The sequence below is a fragment of the Mytilus trossulus genome, chromosome 3, assembly GCF_036588685.1.
Source record: "Mytilus trossulus isolate FHL-02 chromosome 3, PNRI_Mtr1.1.1.hap1, whole genome shotgun sequence".
NCBI classification, from domain to species: domain Eukaryota; kingdom Metazoa; phylum Mollusca; class Bivalvia; order Mytilida; family Mytilidae; genus Mytilus; species Mytilus trossulus.
In genome coordinates, this window is record NC_086375.1 from 85,980,906 (window position 1) to 86,001,196 (window position 20,291).

The 20,291-nt window shown below is 32.3% G+C and overlaps 1 protein-coding gene across 1 annotated transcript; it reads right to left on the reverse strand.

Annotated features, from left to right (window-relative positions):
• Positions 1-4,191: 4,191 nt before the first annotated feature.
• LOC134709803 (histidine-rich glycoprotein-like) lies at positions 4,192-7,667 on the reverse strand. Its single transcript, XM_063569944.1, has 4 exons — positions 7,529-7,667; positions 6,318-6,362; positions 5,428-5,652; positions 4,192-4,657 (listed from the first exon to the last, which is right to left on the reverse strand). The coding sequence occupies exons 1-4, from the start codon at positions 7,572-7,574 to the stop codon at positions 4,203-4,205; spliced, it is 771 nt and encodes a 256-aa protein (XP_063426014.1). The 5' UTR covers positions 7,575-7,667; the 3' UTR covers positions 4,192-4,202.
• Between the last annotated feature and the right edge of the window lie 12,624 nt (positions 7,668-20,291).

Genomic DNA, 20,291 nt, shown 5'->3' on the forward strand with positions numbered 1-20,291 from the left:
TTATTTGTAGATCTTACTTTGCTGATCATTTTTCTGTTTACAGTTTATCTTTATCTATAATAGTATTCAAGATAATGACCAAAAACTGCAAAATTTCCTCAAAATTACCAATTAAGTGGCAGCAACCCAACAATGGGTTGTTTGATTGATCTGAAACTTTCAGGGCTGATAGATATTGACCTAATGAACATTTTTACTTCGTTTAGATTTGCTCTAAATGCTTTCGTTTTTGAGATATAAGCCAAAAACTGCATTTAACCTCTATGTTCTATTTTAAGTAACGGCTGCCATGTTTTTTGACGGATCAAAAATCGAAGCACACACTTCGTGCAGGATAATCTAAGGAACAATCATGCTAAGTTTCATCCAAATCCATTCAATAGTTTCAGAGGAGAAGATTTTTTAAAGTTAGCAAATATTCAGAAGCACACACTTTGTGCAGGATAATCTAAGGAACAATCATGCTAAGTTTCATCCAAATCCATTCAGTAGTTTCAGAGGAGAAGATGTTTGAAAAATTGTTAACGACGACAGACGACGACGACGACGACGACGGACGCCAAGTGATGAGAAAAGCTCACATGGCCTTTTAGGCCAGGTGAGCTAAAAATGACAATACAGTTTAAGAAACCTGAAGACGAAGACACTTCTTTATTAAGAACATTTGGTTACTGGATCTTATTTTTATCGTTTTTTTACCACTTCAAAACCGCCAACCCGTGTCAAACATACTACCCCGCTTGTAACGTATGATCAGAAATTTCATCGTTTTTTTTTATAAAAACTATCATCAAGTTTTATTTTGCTATTTAGTGAAATAAAGACGTATCTCTACTGACTTCGATCAGTAACTGTAAGTTATACACATACAAGCAAATCTACGAAGGGGTCCAAACGAATACATCCAAATTGATGATAAATACTATTGCCGAAATTTTAATGGATGTTCAGTTCCATGAAGTATGTCTAGCATATGCAAATGTTTACTGAATGTTTTTAAATAATTATTTTTTTGCAAATAATTTGCTCTCAGTTTTCCAAAAACCATTATATGCAAGAAACTTATTTTTATTCCGTAATATTTGGGTTTTTCCCTTATCTATTTCTATCTTTATTAACTGTGGTTTGTAGAACAAGTTTGTAAAACAAGTTTGAAGAACTGGTTGGATAATATATATATATAAATCTTTAGTGAGTACTGCACGAGCATTTCATAGGCGGGAATACGGGTGGAGTATATAAGTCCGATACTTGGATAATTTATATCGAGGTGGTCACAGTAACTTGAAAGCAACAACACGTTCTGCATAGTATTTTTTTATTTATTCATAATGATTTAGTTTAAAATAGCAAGATGTGTATTTGCTTTGATATATTTGTAATGTCTTATTATCATAATTAAATGTTGTATCGCATAGAAAATAAGTTAATGCGAGCAAACCAAACCTACATTTTGACTTGCCTCTTATTTCGCCATGTAGATAGATTAGAAATGTTTTAAATTCGGACGAATTTCATGTGTTGCACTGTACATAGTTGATATATGTCGACCCAATTGATTGTATCATAAAAACAAGTCATTCTGTATGTATGTGCCTGTCCCAAATCAGATTTGGGGAGGGAGAGAGAGAGGGGGGGGATAAGCAAAGATTCAAACATCGAAACATTTTTGGCAGACATGTCGTATTATGTCCTAGACAGTTTTAGATCAAAATTGGTATGTAATAAGATGTCGGTGGTTGTCGTATTGTCATTTATCGATGTTAGTCTTTTTATTTTCATTTTTATCTAAATATAAATTTGAATGTAGTATGGCAACATGGACCGATTGGTCTAAATTCTTTATATGCAAGTTACCTACTTAGGGTTGAAAAATCTCTGTAGAAAGTTTGTATAACTGTTTAACTGATACTGTTAAAAGTAAATTATTATAATTACCATAGAAGTAAAATCACAAAAATACTGAACTTAGAGGAAAATCAATTCGGAAATTCCATAATCACGTGGCAAAATCAAATAACAAAACGATTCAAAAACGAATGGACAAGAACTGTCATCTTCCTGACTTGGTACAGACATTTTCAAATGTAGAAAACAGACCCAAATTCATCTTTCATTTCGTGTTTTGAAGTTTCAAAACAAAGCAATGTCTTATACATGTAATCGTGCAGTTATGTATTATCTATTGATATTGGACAACGATTAGAAAAGGCTACAATGACTACAAACGTCTCTCTCAACTGATTTTAATAGTCCTTTTATTATACTGTCACACAACTGTTCATGGTTAAGGGGGTTTTGGAGCCCGTTTACATGTTTAACTAATCCCCACCCAATCCCATATGATATTCCTGTCCCAAGTCAGGAGAGTGTTATTCAATGGTTGTCGTTTGTTGATGTGCTACATATTTGGTTTTCGTTTATTTTTCGTACATGAATTTGGCCTTAAGTTTTTTCGTTTTCAGCATTTTACATTTGTCATTTCGGGTTTTTTTATAGCTGTTTATGTGGTATGGACTTTGTTCATTGTTGAAGGCCGCACAGTAACATAAAGTCGTTAATTTCTGTGTCATTTGGTCTCTTGGCAAACATATTACATATTCTTTTGTTATATAAGTTGTGACGTGAATACATGGATATAAGAAGATGTGTGTGTGTGCCCTTGAGACAACTCTCAATCCAAGTCACAATTTGTTCAAGTAAATCATTACATATAGATCAAATATGCGGACTTTTGAGCACGAAGCATTGGCTCACACCGAAAAGTAAGTGGGTATGATAAGCAAGCATGACATTGATATAATAGCACTAGATGAAGACATGTGTATTTTTCCGATGACGATTCGTACGTATATATTAAACTTTCGAATATGATAGCAGACAACTATTTTGATTATATCGGTATGTCATGTAAGAAATCATTGTATCGGTAATTCGTATATTTTCCCTTTGATCTTACTGCCTGATATTTTCGAGTATCAACGTACTGGCTGTATCACTGAAAATATTAGGCAATACATTGCGTGACGTCATAATTACCGATAAACAGAATAATAGGTAGTTTCGTTTTTGATACTGACTATATCATGTGCAATATCTTAACTCGCCCTTACGGCTCGTCTAGATATTCCACATGATATAGTCAGTATCAAAACCTCAACTACCTTTTATTCTATATTAATGTTGACCATACGTAAATTGGGATGGATATATACTTTTTGAATGTATTTGTGACATCGGTCCTACTTATATTTGTTTATTTATCAATCATTAAATGAACTCATCATAGATACCAGGATTAAATTATGCATTTACTTCAGACGCGCGTTTCGTCTACAAAAGACTCATCAGTGACGCTCGAATCCAAAAAAGTTAAATAGGCCAAATACAGTACGGAGTTGAAGAGCATTGAGGACCGAAATTTCTAAAAGTTTTTCCAAATACAGTGAATGGAATATATATTTCTGAGGCAGAAAAGCATCAGCATTTGAAAAATTCCAAAGTTTTGTAAAGAAATTAATTTATGAATATGACCATATGGCATATCAATGATAATGCATTTCAGTACAGAAGTGCTGACTACTGGGCTGGGGATACCCTCGATTAATTTAAATTGCAGATGTTAGTTAGGTGTTAACTGATTGATTACTTAGTCTAAATGCATTTTAACTGATTGATAACTTAGTCTTAGGTGCATGATTTGTTATTAGGTATTAGTGGCTTTGAATATCAATTATATGGTCATTTTTATAAATTTTCTGTTTACTAAACTTTGAATTATTCGAAAAACTAAGGATTTTCTTACCCCAGGAGTAGATTACCTTAGCCGTATTTGGCACAACTTTTTGGAATTTTGGGTCCTCAATGCTCTTCAACTTTGTATTTGTTTGGCTTTTTAACTATTTTGATCTGAGCGTCACTGATGAGTCTTATGTAGACGAAACGCGCGTCTGGCGTATAAAATTATAATCCTGGTACTTTTGATAACTATTTGAACTAGCTGTCAGTAAGTGTTACACTATAAGGTAAAATATATAAATCAAATTTAGATTTTAAATGAAATCAATATTATACAATATATTCATCGGTAACGCACAAGGCCAAATATTTGAACCGACGTAACGAACCATATGAAAAATAAAAAATAAAAAGATAAGACACAAGAGTGAAACAAAAATCAACAACTTTGAAAACTTTTACATCTATTTATTTTTCTTAAAATAGCTAAGTTTTGGGTGTAGTAGTTGTTTATGTATCAACAGCATTGCCTCTTCATGTCGTTTATTAATTGCTTCCTTATCACTCATGTGACGGTTATGTTGGTCTTCACGTTGACTGGAATGTTGCTGGTGTTGCTTCTCTGCAGTGAATAAATGTTGTTTTGCGAGCTCAGTTAGTCTTTTAATCTGTGCATCTGCTGCTGCTTTTAGTTGTTGCAGGTGTTCCGCGGAGGCCTTGTTTATATCATAGATATGTTTATCGGCTTCCTCCTTTACTTTCTCAACGTGACTGTTTGCCGCATCTTCAATGCTGTTGACATGATGTTCAGCCGTCTGTGCAATGGTTTTGATATGTTGTAAAGCAATTTTTTTGTGCTCTTGAACGTGATGATGGAGATGCTTGTTTAGGTTTGCCAAGATCTGTATATTGTGGTGTACTGAAAAAAAAGACAATTGCTTTTAATACTACTATGAGAAAGTAATCAGTTTTAGTAATAAAATGGTATAATTTTACAAAAGTTTATAATAGTGTGTGGCTAAACAAAAAACAACCTATTGTGTCTTAACTCACCAGAGACATACATTTGTTGTCTTATGACTTTAAAGATATTATTGTGTAGTCATTTCTTTCTTTTAACATTTCATTGTGACAGAATAAAGGTAATACGGTTAATAGTCAAATCACTGTCATCAAATAGAGATTTAAGACCACAAGCTCAACTGTAATAAGATTAATCCAAGCTAGTATTATGCTCAAATACCTGCTGCTCCTACAAATCAGGATGTTGTACTCTCTGTGATTTAACCTGTTTTATTATATGGTCTGCAGTATTTGCGTTGTATTGTATAGGTTGTAGTGTTTACTGGTCATTTCCTTAGATTTTTTGCCACATTGTAGTCAGCTTATTTTCGACTAATGAGTTTGCATACCCGTTTAAAATCTTCCACCTATCTTTTTGAATTAAATGAATGTATCTGCGAATGTGTTACCTGAGTGGCTCATGTAACACGCATTTTAACTAACTTATTTTAACAATTTAATCAGACCAAATTTGATCGTTTTTCTTTCAGAAATTTTTATTATATTCAATTGCACCTTCTTTTTTATTCTTAATCTAATATTTGTTCATGTATGAACGTTCGTAACTTATAACAATGCTATATTATTATATAAGTCCAACATGTTATCTGCATAATGGATTTATACCTTGAGCATGACTGTGAACATGTCCGTGAACATGAACATGGCTGTGAATAACACTTGGTCGGTGAACATATCCGTGAGCATACACATGTTTATGTCCATACCCGTACCTATGTCCATGGTACCCATGAATGTATCTGTGTCTCCCACCATAGTGCCCATGAATGTATCTGTGTCTACCTCCATAGTGCCCATGACTGTATCTGTATACGTGTCTTCTTCCATAATCTAACAAAAAGAATAATCACAAATGCTACAATATTTTTACTAAGGATGATATGAGAATCTTTTTAACTACATAAATGGTTTTTTTAACTTATGCTTTAAAATGTTAATAAAAGGGTTAAGCACGACCAATATCAAGAAAAGAAGCTGAATGTCGATTTTCACTGGTACCGTTAATTAATGACGTTTGAGTTCCTAAGATATTCTGGACTTCCGCAGTTTGAATTTACATTGGAGTTCGGTATTTTTATTATTTGCATACAGCAGAGAATATTTATAAACTGTTGGCAAGACAAGAAAACGAAATGTCCACGAAAGTGCAATGTTTCACGAGTCACGAAAATATCTATCCTCGAAATAAGATTAATCCCAATAGGTAAAACAAAAACAATTGTTAGTGGAGAAACCACTGCATATTTACGTATAATAGATTGTTATAGGTAAGTTCGAATTCAATCTTAAAATTTGTCATATGTTTGTTATTTTGAAAAAGAATGTAAACATCGGGTTTTGATTATTTAATTGTGTGTGGCATGTTGAAAACTGATGGACCATTCACGTCAATCCGACCTCTTTTTGATACTTATTTCAAATGTAAAAAATATATCCTTGCATTAAATTATATCAAATTTGTTCATGATCTTCAAGTCTAAATGCTAAATACATACGACTCCTTCCTCCGTATCTTCTACCATAGGATTCTGCAACTACCACTAAAGAATAATACAATGCATACATTAATGAAAGGTCCAGGAAACTAACAGCAAATGATAAAATTAGCAAAAGTAAGGTTTTCTTTTGTTTAATTACGCTTTAAACGCTTTATAGTCAAGTGACTTAACTGTAATGATTTTTATTGTTTATCTGTTTATATAGTTAAACCTTATTTTACCTTGACCGTATATCTGTTACAAATCATGATTGTTCACCATATTATAAGGTTTTGGTTTTGTTTCTCTTTTGTGTAAACGTTGAAATATGTTGAAATCATAAAGAAACTTATTTCTCATGCAAAGATGTTGGTTAAACGCTTCTGACGAATTTAAGGCTCTATACATGTTCTTCCTTGTCTTTATTTAGTTTTGGCGTTGGAGCGTTTCTGATTTATCTCGTATTTTGAGATCACCTGAAATAATGTGATCTTCAAACAAGCAGACACCTTAAACCTTTTTTGCGCTGTGTGATATGATAAAGAGTGAACCATACAATCATTTTAAACAATCTGTTAACACTATCACATTAGAATATTAACAAGGAAAGCATAACAAATAAAGCAAAAATAGATTTCTTAAATCAATATTTTAATAAAACAGTCTCTTTTTAATAATAATCTTTCAATTTTAAGCAAGTTTCAAAGCAATTTACACTGTTTTTATATGTATAGTTCTATTAACACAAATAGAATAGTTGATAATACGAAATGTGTGTGAAGTCATTTAGACAGCAATCCTTTCGCACAGAGAATCATGCCATCTAATATATGTTGCTTTAATATTTTGTTTGCAATTTGTTAAATACATCTCGGAAAAATTCTAATATCCGATTGAACCTTCGGTTGACTCTTCGAAAAGGATCGTAGATTTCAGGATCAAATACATGTATACAATTGTTAGAAAAAGGCAAGGAAACAAAACTTAACAAAGTGTTTTTCAGTTGAGCTAATTACAATAACACATATTTATAATCTTCATAATAAAATTCCCACTTGAAATTATAATTCTAAAATCCATAAATTCTTTAAATTTAACGTTTATAAAAAGATGAACATTTGTTTCATTGTAGGTGATTCTTTGCTTTGTGTTGATTCTTTGCTTTGTAAAGACATATATGATGTTAGTCGCATAATACAAATAAACAAATAAACGAAATTATATTTTACCCAGTACTGCAAGGATGACGAGGATGGTGAACAATTCACACTTCATGATGGATTATGTCTTCAAAATACAGCTCGCTAATTTGTGATCTCACTAGCTCGATAGTCACTATAATTATAGAGCTGGCGCTTAGAGAATATCAGTTATGTATGTTATATAATAAATAGTGTCTCGCAAGATGTTACCTATCTTTATATGTATTAGTACACATTTCTGTTTATTCTTTTGAAATTATCATTGTTTTCGTTGCACATTTCCTGTTATTGTCATGTACAATTTGAAAATAACAACATTTTTCCTCGTGTAATCCAGTGCAGACATGATATTTCACCAAAGGGCAATAAACTGAGTAAATACGTTAGGATGGAAACATCTCCGTTCAAAAAGGGAATGCACTACGAGACTCGTATCTTTTGTTGCTACATTTAGTAAAGCATGTCCTGTGTTTGAATTTGTTAGCTTTTTGGTCATGAATGTTTGTCTCTAATATTTAATTAACTGTGCATTTGTATTCATATATCGCAGATCTAATTTATTCGTTCATTGTGTAATCATACGTTTTTTGATTGAGTTAAGTCTGCCAATTGATATTTTATCGTATGTTTTTATATGTTGTGATGTTATGCTGTTGTTTCAGAAAAAGGGAGAAGGTTTGGATCCATTAAAACGTTTAATCCCGCTGCAAATGTATGCACCTGTCCTAAGTCAGGAATCTGATGCACAGTAGTTGTCGTTTGTTTATGTAATATATACGTGTTTCTCGTTTCTCGTTTTGTTTATATAGATGAGCCCGTTGGTTTTCCCGTTTGAATGGTTTTACACTAGTAATGTTGGGGCCCTTTATAGCTTGTTGTTCGGTGTGAGTCAAGGCTCCGTGTTGAAGGCCGTACTTTAACCTATAATAGTTTACTTTTTAAATTGTTATTTGGATGGAGAGTTGTCTCATTGGTGCTCACACCACATCTTCTTATATCCATGTATATGAAACAGAAATATCAAAATCAAATAAATCATTACTTTTAAATTGAATCAAAATTCGAATATGACGTTCTTCTTTCGGTTTGTGAATACACCAATGCTCCAAATTGGATAAATGTGTTTGCACATGCGTATACTGACTACTGCAGAATAGTGAATTTGATCAAGTTGTCATGCATTTAATATATTTGATTAATTTAAAACACTACCAAACTCTTCAATGATGCACATGTTGTTACTTTCTCATTTGTTATAACTGTAATATGTTGCATCAGGAAATTGACATATTTGACCCAGATACGACAACCGTTTATGTTGGCTGTTCAAAACTCCTTCCTCTGAAAAATCACATGGCAAGTCGTTTGCTGGTTTACAAACTAAAAAGGGGGGTTCATGGAAGAGCCTACACAAAAACGCTACATTTATAACAATCGGAATTAGAAATTGCCCTACTTGTCCTAATCGGAATCGAAATAATTAATGCAAAATCACTAACGCTAGGGCAAAAATAAGCACGAATATAATGCCTATCTAATTTAAAACTACAGTAAGGTATAGCTTGTATCAATTATTTTTTTAAAAATATGTTCCTTTGCATAATTGGCCGCATTAGGATTAAAAATTTCATAATTTGTCAACACAACAATCATCAGATAATAGTAAGTTTTATTATGTTTTTTCTGTTAATTGGAAAAAAAATGATCTTTTCTCATTTCGATCATTATCTGAATTTTATACCAATACAAGCAACTCTGCTAAGAGGCCCCTACGAATACATCAACACCGTTGGTAATCATTATTGATGAAAGGTTCATAGATGTTTTAGTTCCACGGAGGATACTAGTTTATAAAACGTTTTACTTAATTTTATTTATAAATATATTATAGAAAACGATTTGCTTTAATTTTCTTTATAAATATATTACAGTGAATAAATTGCTTTAATTTTCTTTAAAAATGTAACACAGTTAATAATTTGATTTAATTTACTTTCAAATTATGTTACATTGAATAGTTTACTATCCTTTCTTCAAATAATGTACTTTGTTATGAATTTAGAAAGTTTCATTCGCACAGAAAAGAAATTAGATATATGTCGACCCAATCGCTTGTATCATTAAACAATCAATTTGTATTTGCCTGTCCCAAATCAGCATCCTTTAATTAAGTTGTTATCTTTTGATGCTATGTTTTTCGTTTATTATTTTGAACAGAAACTAACTGTAAGTCTTCTCGCTTGATTTGTTTTACATTTTTAATTGCGGGACGTTTTACAGCAGACTTTGTGGGATGAACTTTTTTGAAGGCTGTAAAGTGACATAAAGTTGTTAAATTCTGTGGCGTTTAGTCTCTTCTGGAGAGGGGTCTCATTGGCATATCTTTTTTTTAAATTTATTTAAAACATCCAAATATTCATATAAAACAAAAACTCTTGTGTATGATGTATCAAAATTGTATACGTAACAACAATGAGATATTTGTTTTTAAATCGTTCGCCTGTAAGCTTCTATTTGAAGATTTAAATGAAATATATAGAAGGACAATCAATTATTCAGATGATCCCAAAACTCCGTGCATCTTTTTTTCATTCTGTTTCTACTTTTGATGCAGGGCTTTATATGTAATACATTGAATATGAATCTAAAAATCTGGCGAAAGGTACCAGAGGGACAGTCAAACTCATAGATCGAAAATAAACTGACAACCAATGACTCAAGAAAAAAAAGACCAACAGACAACTAATATATACTTATAAGATAATTAAAGTATATCGAATACTTATAGTTTATCGATAATCACTTGAGCCGGTACGGCGAAAGTTAGAAAAACAATCACTATTTTACTTTTGATGACGTTGTCAATATCATTGTGCACACTTAGTTTCATATCACTAGAACTGTGCTGAGAAAGGAATCTACCTACCAGTAAGATCAAGGGAACATTTTGTACAATATAAAAAAGGAAGATGTGGTATGATTGCCAATGAGACAACTATCCACAAAAGACCAAAATGACACAAACATTAACAACTATAGGTCACCGTACGGCCTTCAACAATGAGCAAAGCCCATACCGCATAGTCAGCTATAAAAGGCCCCGATAAGACAATGTAAAAAAATTCAAACGAGAAAACTAACGGCCTTATTTATGTAAATAAATGAAGCAAAAACAGATATGTAACACATAAACAAACGACAACCACTGAATTACAGGCTCCTGACTTGTGACAGGCACATACATACATAATGTGGCGGGGTTAAACATGTTAGCGGGATCCCAACCCTCCCCCTAACCTGGGACAGTGGTATAACAATACAACATAAGAACGAACTATAAAAAGGCTTAACTCATCAGATAGACAAAAAATACAAGTGGACTTGGTCGGGTACTTATACATCCAGACACCAAAAAAACACAAGTAAAAGATCTGAGTATGAGTACTCGCAGTTATAGCGATAATGAAAGGTATGTCTCTCAAACTGTCAATGAGACATACATCTGATGTGGTCTCGTTAGCCCAAAATAGAAAAACCCTCATGCCGATTTGGTAAAATTGCCTTTTATTTCATCGATTTCTTATCAGAAGTTAAACAGGTCGAGAACTCTAGATTTTCTGACGTCAGAATATATTTGCATAGTAATTTCCAAAACACAAGGCCAATATGGCCTTGAAAAACTGAACAATCGACTCAATGAACTACAATGCATTGTGGGCTACTACGAGTAAACTACTGATTAAAACACGTGGAATTAGTGGGAAAACAGTCAACTAATATATTGTCTGGGACTCTTATTTTCAATGTTTTTATTCTGCAAATATATCTAATGTAAAATATATAACGTAATCCTCAATTTGCATGCTCAGATTAAAAAAATATTGTTTACTGGCTTCACGATTCGACTTTCTTTTTCGCCTTGCAAAAGTAGTTGAACCGGTTTTGTGCATTGTTATGAATTGAACCTGCATTAATTTCACGACATGAAACAGTGAATTATCCAATGAAGTGACCACTGTCAAGTAAGAAAATCATTTGTGCTCTTTTAAACCGGTATAATGTCATTCCAAAATCGTTTCTGCCTAGAAAACACGAAAACTTTCATTGAAACACTTCTTTCTGTACTGAATGTGTAATTTTTTATCAGGACCTGAACTAAAAGTAAGAACATTATAATATTCGGTATGCTAAAAATAAGTGTTATGAAAGCGGCAGAGGCGGATCCAGCCATTTTAAAAAAAGAGGGGGGGGGGGGGTTCCAACTACATGTCCCCATTCAAATGCACTGATCGTCCAAAAAAAGGGTCCACGTCCAAAAAAAGGGGTCCATCCCCCCGGAACCCCGCCCCCCCCCCCTCCTGGAGCGGGTACGGTATGTAGCTCAATTCATTTTTTATTGTTTCATCCATTGATAATATCCGTTTGTTTCTAAAACGTGCTTTGTATATAGAAATGAAGGTATGAATGCCAAAATGAGACATCTTTCCAACAAAGACATAATTCAGTATATAAGCAGTCATAGGTTCAATGCTGAAAAATTAAGTAAGCTATAAATGACCAAAAAATAACTTGTGTAAAACAATCCAAACAACAACAAACAAAAAAACGGCCCAATTAAATATATCAAAGGAGAAGAAATTTATCCCATCAAAAAAAAAATATTGTATAGGAGCCTGTATTTCAGTGGTTGTCGTTTGTTTATGTGTTACATATTTGTTTTTCGTTCAATTTTTTGTTTGTTATATAATTAAGGCCGTTAGTTTTCTCGTTTGCAATTGAATTGTTTTACATTGTCATATCGGGGCCTTTTATAGCTGACTATGCGGTATGGTATTTGCCCTTTGTTGAAGGCCGTACGGTGATCTATAAATGTTAATTTCTGTGTCATTTTGGTCTCTTGTGGACAGCTGTTCTCATTGGCAATCATACCACATCTTCTTTATTTTATCATAGGTCCAACTCTGCAATTTTCACAAAACATATAAAATTTTCCATTTTGTCGACATACATATGGATAACATTATTACAGCTTATTTCCAAATGCATGTAGACCAAAACTTTGGTTAGCTTGCTTGCTTTGTTTGTATATTGTACAAAATATAAAATCTACAAGTTTTAAAACTATGCCTATATATATATGATATATTGTTTAAAGGTGTCAATATTTATTTAGTTTTTAAGCTTGTATAAACAACTATACAAACAAAGCAAGCCAACCAAAGTTTTCCTTTGCAGGTATAAGAAATCAGCTGTAATGATTTTTTTTTAAAGTACGAGCCTGTTAAAAAACGAACAAACTGAAACTACAGTTGCTGACTTCACTACCTTGAAAACAAAGTGAACAGCTGACAAAAATAAATACTTATAGATTTTGTTAACACTGCCATGTATGTAAATATTTCTTCGCCTTTTTTTACGAACACAAAATTCAAGGATCACACATTTGCCCTTAATTATCTATACGAAAATTGCTGTACTCGTGAATATTAGCACTGGCTGTTATCGACGGCTTATTCTTACACTATTCTAGTAAGTTTTTCTCATGGGTAATTGTGTTTTTCGCTGTTGTTTCGTTGCTGTCTGGTAGACGAATACATGAAATATCTGTGCCATCATCAAACATGTTAATGGCTATATATCGGGTAATTCAAAAACCCTGTTTTCTTCGCATAGAAACAACTCTTCGTTAATCTGAGCATGGAAGTAATACTTTATATCACGAACTATAAATGAGGATACACAAAATGAAAAACTAAGCGAAATTGTGAATCCCGCATTGCACGAAAAAATGTGTTGTATTTCAGTAAATAACACGTGTTCTTGGTTGATTGTAAACACGTAGTAGTCCATCATGCATTGTGACTCATTTAGTGGATTGGTCAAAAACCTAGGTAAAAATAAATTGCGTCACATGTAAATAAACAATTACATGTGCGAGAACATAAGTATGCTAATTTATGCATTTCTATATAAGGTAGTGGTCCTGACCTGTTAAATTACATATATGACACCTGGTGATTGCCCCCAGGTTAATCATGGCATTACAATCACTTATTGTTGATAAGACTTCAAAAGGTGTTAAATAAATTACTAGGTAATTTGATTAAGACAATGTATTTTTGTCATAAATTTGATGAATGTGTCACACGTGTTTTAAGCTTGGGTCGACAATTTTCTACCTCCAGGTCACAATAGAAGAGTGTATTAATGAAGACTTTCATGACTTTAAGATAGAATTTAAGTAATGAAAACAAAACTATGCATTCACAGGAACGACGTCCATATCTCAACTTGTGAGCGACAAGCAGACGCAAACATGTTAGAAATTAATTTTAGAGATACTTCACCTGAAAAAGCTTATCACAAATTTGTGCTCCTACAATATTATCTAGTATCAAAAAAAGGCAAAAATAACCAATTGAATACAATATTATATAAGAATGTTACATAAAGGATATTAAATGTCTTTGAACATTCCAAAAAACATATATTGCAATTTATTGTCGATAATCATACGTTTGGCAATCCATGTTTTATACATTCTCAAGTATGAAATATGTACAATAAATTATTTGATTAATATTAAGCTATAATTCTACCAAAATGGTATGCATTTAATCTACCATCGCAAATCAATTCCTTCAAACAATGAATAACGGTTTCAAGGGGCCAAGCTCTAGGTGAAAATTTTGAAAAACAACTACTCTGTCACATACATCTATGCTAAACTATGAGATGTTTAGTTTTTATATGTTGTTGTTTTGGATGGAGAGGGAGTGGGGAGGATTGTAAGTTTATTTTGCCTCTTTTGGTTAATAGTATGAATGTGTATTGCCATGTAGTATGAATAACTTTTCCAATGCAAATTTTATAGAATAAATGATCAAAACAACAACTTATGCATCTTTATTTACAACATATACAGTAAAAGAAATATGTGGACTCGTGATACACGCAGAAACATAGACAAAAGAAATGAGCAGTGCCTTTTCCTATCATAAAAAGTGCCCTGCCCTCCACTGACACCCTGCCCCTTTTGATTTCTAGCTGGAGCACTGCATCATCATTATAGTTTATTCCCTGTAAGAGATTGATATGAGACCAAATAAAAATATTATGTACACCTATCAAGTTTTGAAATCACAAAATTCAAAATGTCACTTAACATTTTGGATTAGTGTACAGTATTTAAGACAAGAAAAATCCTTCGTTAAAGTCTCCCAAACGATGATTTTGTTTTAAAAGGTCACAATTATCTTCGTGATTGCCAAGCAGAACATCTGATAAGCTCCCGTTCGATTTTAAAACAAGTGATTACACGAAACTATCACTAATCGATTCTATCAATCTGTTAGATAGCAAAATTCCATCAGTTTGTAATTCTGTACGCAGACTTAGATGGTGATCAAGTTACATGTTTCTTTACATGTTAGTTGGGAGGTTAATCCCTCAAGATTCAAGATTAAAAGTTTTACTTAGAGTCGGTATTCAAAACACTATATATATATCTTTATTCTCACAAACCAAATTACAAAGGTATAGAGATAATTATACATATTTCAAAATTACATAAATAAATAATGTACGAAAGTAGATAGAGGCATTCACAATTGTTCACCCAGAAAAATTCAATTTGTTATTGATCTCCTTAATAAGTTTACATAGTTCGTTCAGTTCTGAACATTTTTTTGAATTCATTAAGTCATAAAACTTCAATGTATTTGGACTATTTCTATAGTAAAATGCAATACATTGTTTTCTACAGTTATCAAAAGCTGAACAATTAAAAATGTAATGGTATTCATCACCAATGGCATCTGAATTACATAATACACATTTTCTGTTTTCTCTTTCTATTTTTTGCCATCTTCCAGTTTCTATTGGAAATTTCATGTTCAAAGTTCGAAATTTAAAAAATAAGGATATTTGCCTATCATCCAAAATATTAAAATATTTTTCAAACTCCAAAGTATCTTTAAATAAACGATAATTTAATGCTTTTGGTGATTCCTGTAGGCTTGCTAGCCATTTTTGTTTGAATTGATCTATTAAATTCTGTTTGATGGTTACATGTAGCCATGTTCTATTTACAAAAAAGATATTGTCCCATACATATGACAAGCCACACGTGTCTAAAATTGACTTGACTTGTTTTAACCATAAAATATTTGTACCATATTTGGCATTTACTAAGTTATACAAAATAAAAGGCAATTTGTCAGGTTTTCCGGTTACCAACTTGAACCAATAATTTATCATTCGTAACTTAATTGAAATATCAAATGGATATCTTCCCAATTCACCATAAATCATAAAATCAGGAGTAGACTTTTTTACTCGAAGTAATATTTTACAAAATTTAATATGAACCCTCTCGATTATTGAATTATTTCCAAAACCCCAAACTTCGCACCCATACAGAAGTATTGGTTTAACAATTTTATCAAATAGATCAAGTTGGCATTCAATTGACAGATTATGTATTCTACCTTTTCGAATAATATCGGACATAGCATGTGTTGCTTTTTCACATTGCTTTTTTTTAGCTCTTGAAAAATTTCCTGATCTAGACAGTAATACACCAAGATAAGTAAATTCACTCACAATATCTAGTATTATATTATTATACTTAAAAACAATATTTTGCGGTAGTCTACCTTGTGAAAAAATTACAATCTTACTTTTTTCCACATTTACTCTTAGTTTCCATAACTCACAATATTCATATAAGGAGTCCAGTTGTCTTTGTAAATCTATCTGAGATTCTGCCATTAAGACAGTATCGTCAGCATATAAAATGACAAACAATTTTAAATAAACATTTAAACAAACTCTAGTGAGTAATCGACTAAATAACAGGATTATATTATAAGTTGAACAAGAAAAAAGACAACCATTGAATTACATACCCTTAACAGATTATGACAGGTACATACCGAACTTTATACTTATAATATATTCAAACGACATTGATTTTTAACAACTTTATGTCTTGAATGTTGTTTATATTTTTTGGTTCCATTTATCAAGGTTTTGCCTGTTCTTCTCGACTAACGGTTGTAAATCATAAACAATATTGAGAATGGAAATGATGAATATGGCAAAGGGACGACAACCCGACCAAAGAGCAGAACACAGCCGACGCCCAAAATGGATCAACAAAACAAGAAAAATACCGCACACAAGAGGGGGTCTTTTAGTTGAACCCTTAACAATAATGTGCACTAGTTCAGTAAAAATGGACATCACACTAAACTCCAATATAGTTTATCAGGGTTTTTTTTCAAAAATCGACTTAAATGAATGAATCGATAGGAACTAAATTGCCAAACATAATTTCTTTCCAACCTTTGTTTATGACAAACCAATGCCATTTCTTAAATAAAACTACAGGAAACCAATCACGACCTCGTCTTGATTTTATGTTTTTTTTCAAATAATCTTTTAAAGCTTAAGACGTTTTTATAAATTCAGATATAACAAGTTTCATATTGAAGTAATAATTTAATCATTATGTATTAAATACAGCTATGCATTATGTAAAAACAAACACTTTTTGTCTTATCAAATTGGGATTTTCAATTTAAGCGAAACATTTAAGCGTACATTAAATGGACTGAGAGTCGATGCCCTAGTAGTATGTTGAAAATATTGATGTTTATTTGTACTGAATATCAAAATATTAAGCCTGACCAAGATTTTCGTTATTTTGTCTCTAGCTGATGGATAGCTGTCTCATTGGCAATAATATCGAATCTCTATCGCTTATATTATTAAACATGTTATAATTTGAATTCAATACTTTTAAAGTATGAAATATTTGTTTAGACATATAGTAGGATCATCACTTAAATTATAATATGTGTGTAACAAGGCGGCTACATGTTGAGACAGAACATCTGAATTTTGACTGTCCCGTTGGTATCTCTCGTCCCTCTTCTAAAATCACTCCATTTAATTGGTGGGGTTCGTTTTGTTTAGTCTTAAGTTTTTATCTTTTGTATGTGCATACTGTGTTTATCTGTTTGATCGTTTGTTTCTTTTTTTGTCATGGAGTTGTCAATATAAATAAGAAGATATGATATAAGTGCCAATAAAAAAAATCCTTCAAAGTCACAATGTATAAAAAGTGAGCAATTATAGGTCAAGTTTATTTTCGACTTTTCAATTTAAATGTTCCTTTGATATCCTTGCCTTACTTTTAAAAAATGTTTTTTGTCGAAGACATTCATCTTCCCTTACCTCTATTAACCATACTGGTGTTATGTGTTTCATATGAAGTAATTTACTTATTTCTTGTTTTAGGCAAAATGTAAAATAACACAAATACCGAGCTTCGAGGAAAATAAAAAAGAAAGTCTGTTATCAAAAGGCAAAATCAAAAGCTCAAACACATCAAACAAATGGATAACAAGTGTCATATTATCGACTTGGTACCAGCATTTGCCTATGTAGAAAATTGTATATTAAACATGGTTTTAAAGCTAGCTAAACCTCTCACTTGAACGACAGTCGCATACAAATCCAGTATGTATACGATGTGTGAACACAATAGATAGACTTAATAGGTAACCATCTCAAAAATAGGGGTACAATGGTCAACATTGTTTTATAATTTGAATCCCTTTGCCTTACAAAAATCATCAAGGTTTTCGATGTAATAATTCGTTAATCAGTTTGATGCGAAAGAACAAGTAACATGTAAAGGTATTTCATCAATAGTTTATCATTTATTGTCGTGGAAATATCTTGCTGCACAAATTTCCTGCAATAAAAAAATATGCAATTAACAATTGTGCAATAATACCAATACGATTTACTATAAACAGGGGGAAATTGTCAGGTATTGTTTTGTCATGTTATTTATGGCTTAACATGAAATAAATCTCCTCGTGGCCCTTTTTTTTTGCACATATGGGACATCCTCGAATGAGATTTATCACAGGATTTGTATTATCCACTATCTATATGACGAATGGCTTTTGTGGGGCACGATTCGCCTTCTTGGACACCTGTTATCACGTTCAAGTCTTAGCGAGGTTCGCGATGTTAAGCCTTTAAATCGTTGAATTCTATGTATTTTTCGCCCACTTACATTTTTTTGTAATTTTTGTTTTTGTACGGCTTGATAGTTTTATCTATCCCCATGATATTTTTCCATCTCATTTTGACAGAAAGGAACAAATAAGATAAGTGACAACAGTAATTTTTCAATGAAACTTAGTTTCATGATGTGTGAATCCGAATGAGACAAAGACTTTTAATAAGTGTTGATTTGAATAAATGTGATAACTCATCAGTCCTTTGCCTTATAAATGTAATGTTGATCATGTCTGCTCTTTGGTCGGGTTGTTGTTTCTTTGACACATTTTCCATTTCCATTTTTAATTTTAGAGTCAAAGACAAATGTGTTCAAAACTCTGTGACTTATTCGGATTTTTGATAGCTGTAATTTAAAAAATTGAATGATTTTGTTGCAAGTTGTGATTAATTCAATATTGGGCGTCTATTTGTATAACCTCTACATCTGCATTATAACTTCCTCTGTCTGTAAAATGTATCTTACAAATAAACGCATCATAGATACCAGGATTGAATTTATGGATATACAAAAGACGCTTACCTTCAATTGGAAGAAATAGATGCTAGTTCATTTAATATTCAGCGCCTGTACTTGCTAACTCTTCTCCCTCAGCGCCAGTATCAGCTACCCCTGCTGCTGCTTCAGATCCAGCACTAGCTGCCCCTGCTGCTGCTTCAGCGCCTGCACTTCCTGATTCTGCTGCTGCATTAAAACTACCATAATCAGCAACTACTGGAACCTCTCCAAAATCTGAACCATCATATGCAACTTTGCTTTTGATAGCGTATTCGTGTTGTTTGTTTATTGCTGCCTTTTCACCCAAGTGCCGTTTATGTTGGTATTCGCGTTCGCTGGTATGTCTTTTTTGTTGTTTCTCTGCATTGTAAAGATGTTGTTTTACATGTTTAACCAGTCGTTTGAGGTGTTTATCTGCTGCCTCTTTAATTTGCTTGATGTGATTTCCGGATGCCTTGTTTATATCATAAATGTGTTTGTCTGCTTCTTCTTGTACCCGTCCCACGTGACCATTTGCTACATCATCAATATTAGCTACATGATTATCAGCCGCCTCGGCAATGTTTTTGGTATGTTCGTCAGCAATCTTATTGTGTTGTTGAACATGTTGCTCAAGACTATTGTCTAGGTCATCAAAGAATGGAGTAGCGTGATGAACTGAAACAAAACAAGATGGGAATTAGTATTTAAAATCAGATATGCAAAAGTTATTGATATGGGTAAAATTTCTTTTTTAGAATGTATACACACGTCATGACGACAAACGTCAAAGTTTTTACACTTTGAAAAAACATGGAACAAGATGGATCTTTAAAGAAAACGACAAGTATTTGCTTCATTGCTTGTTTAACTCTAACTTAAGGTAGATAGGGTGTCTTCCGCCATCTTGGATTTGGAAATACCAGAAAATAAGGTCGATATCTTTAATAGAATGTTCAAATGTTTGGAGTAGTCAGTAGTTCATGTGTGAGAACTTTCAGTTCGATGTAGAAAATGACATGTTTTATCATATTTATGGTTGTTTTTTACAAAAACATAAAACATTTGTTTGATCATTTTTTTTCAAACTTTGCCACATAAAGGATTCAACTCAAATGCAAGGGAAGATAATTTAGATTAAGGTACTTTTACAAGAGAATGTGTTAGGAGTTACCTATTTTATAAAGTAGCAAGAAAACGGGTCCGGTGACC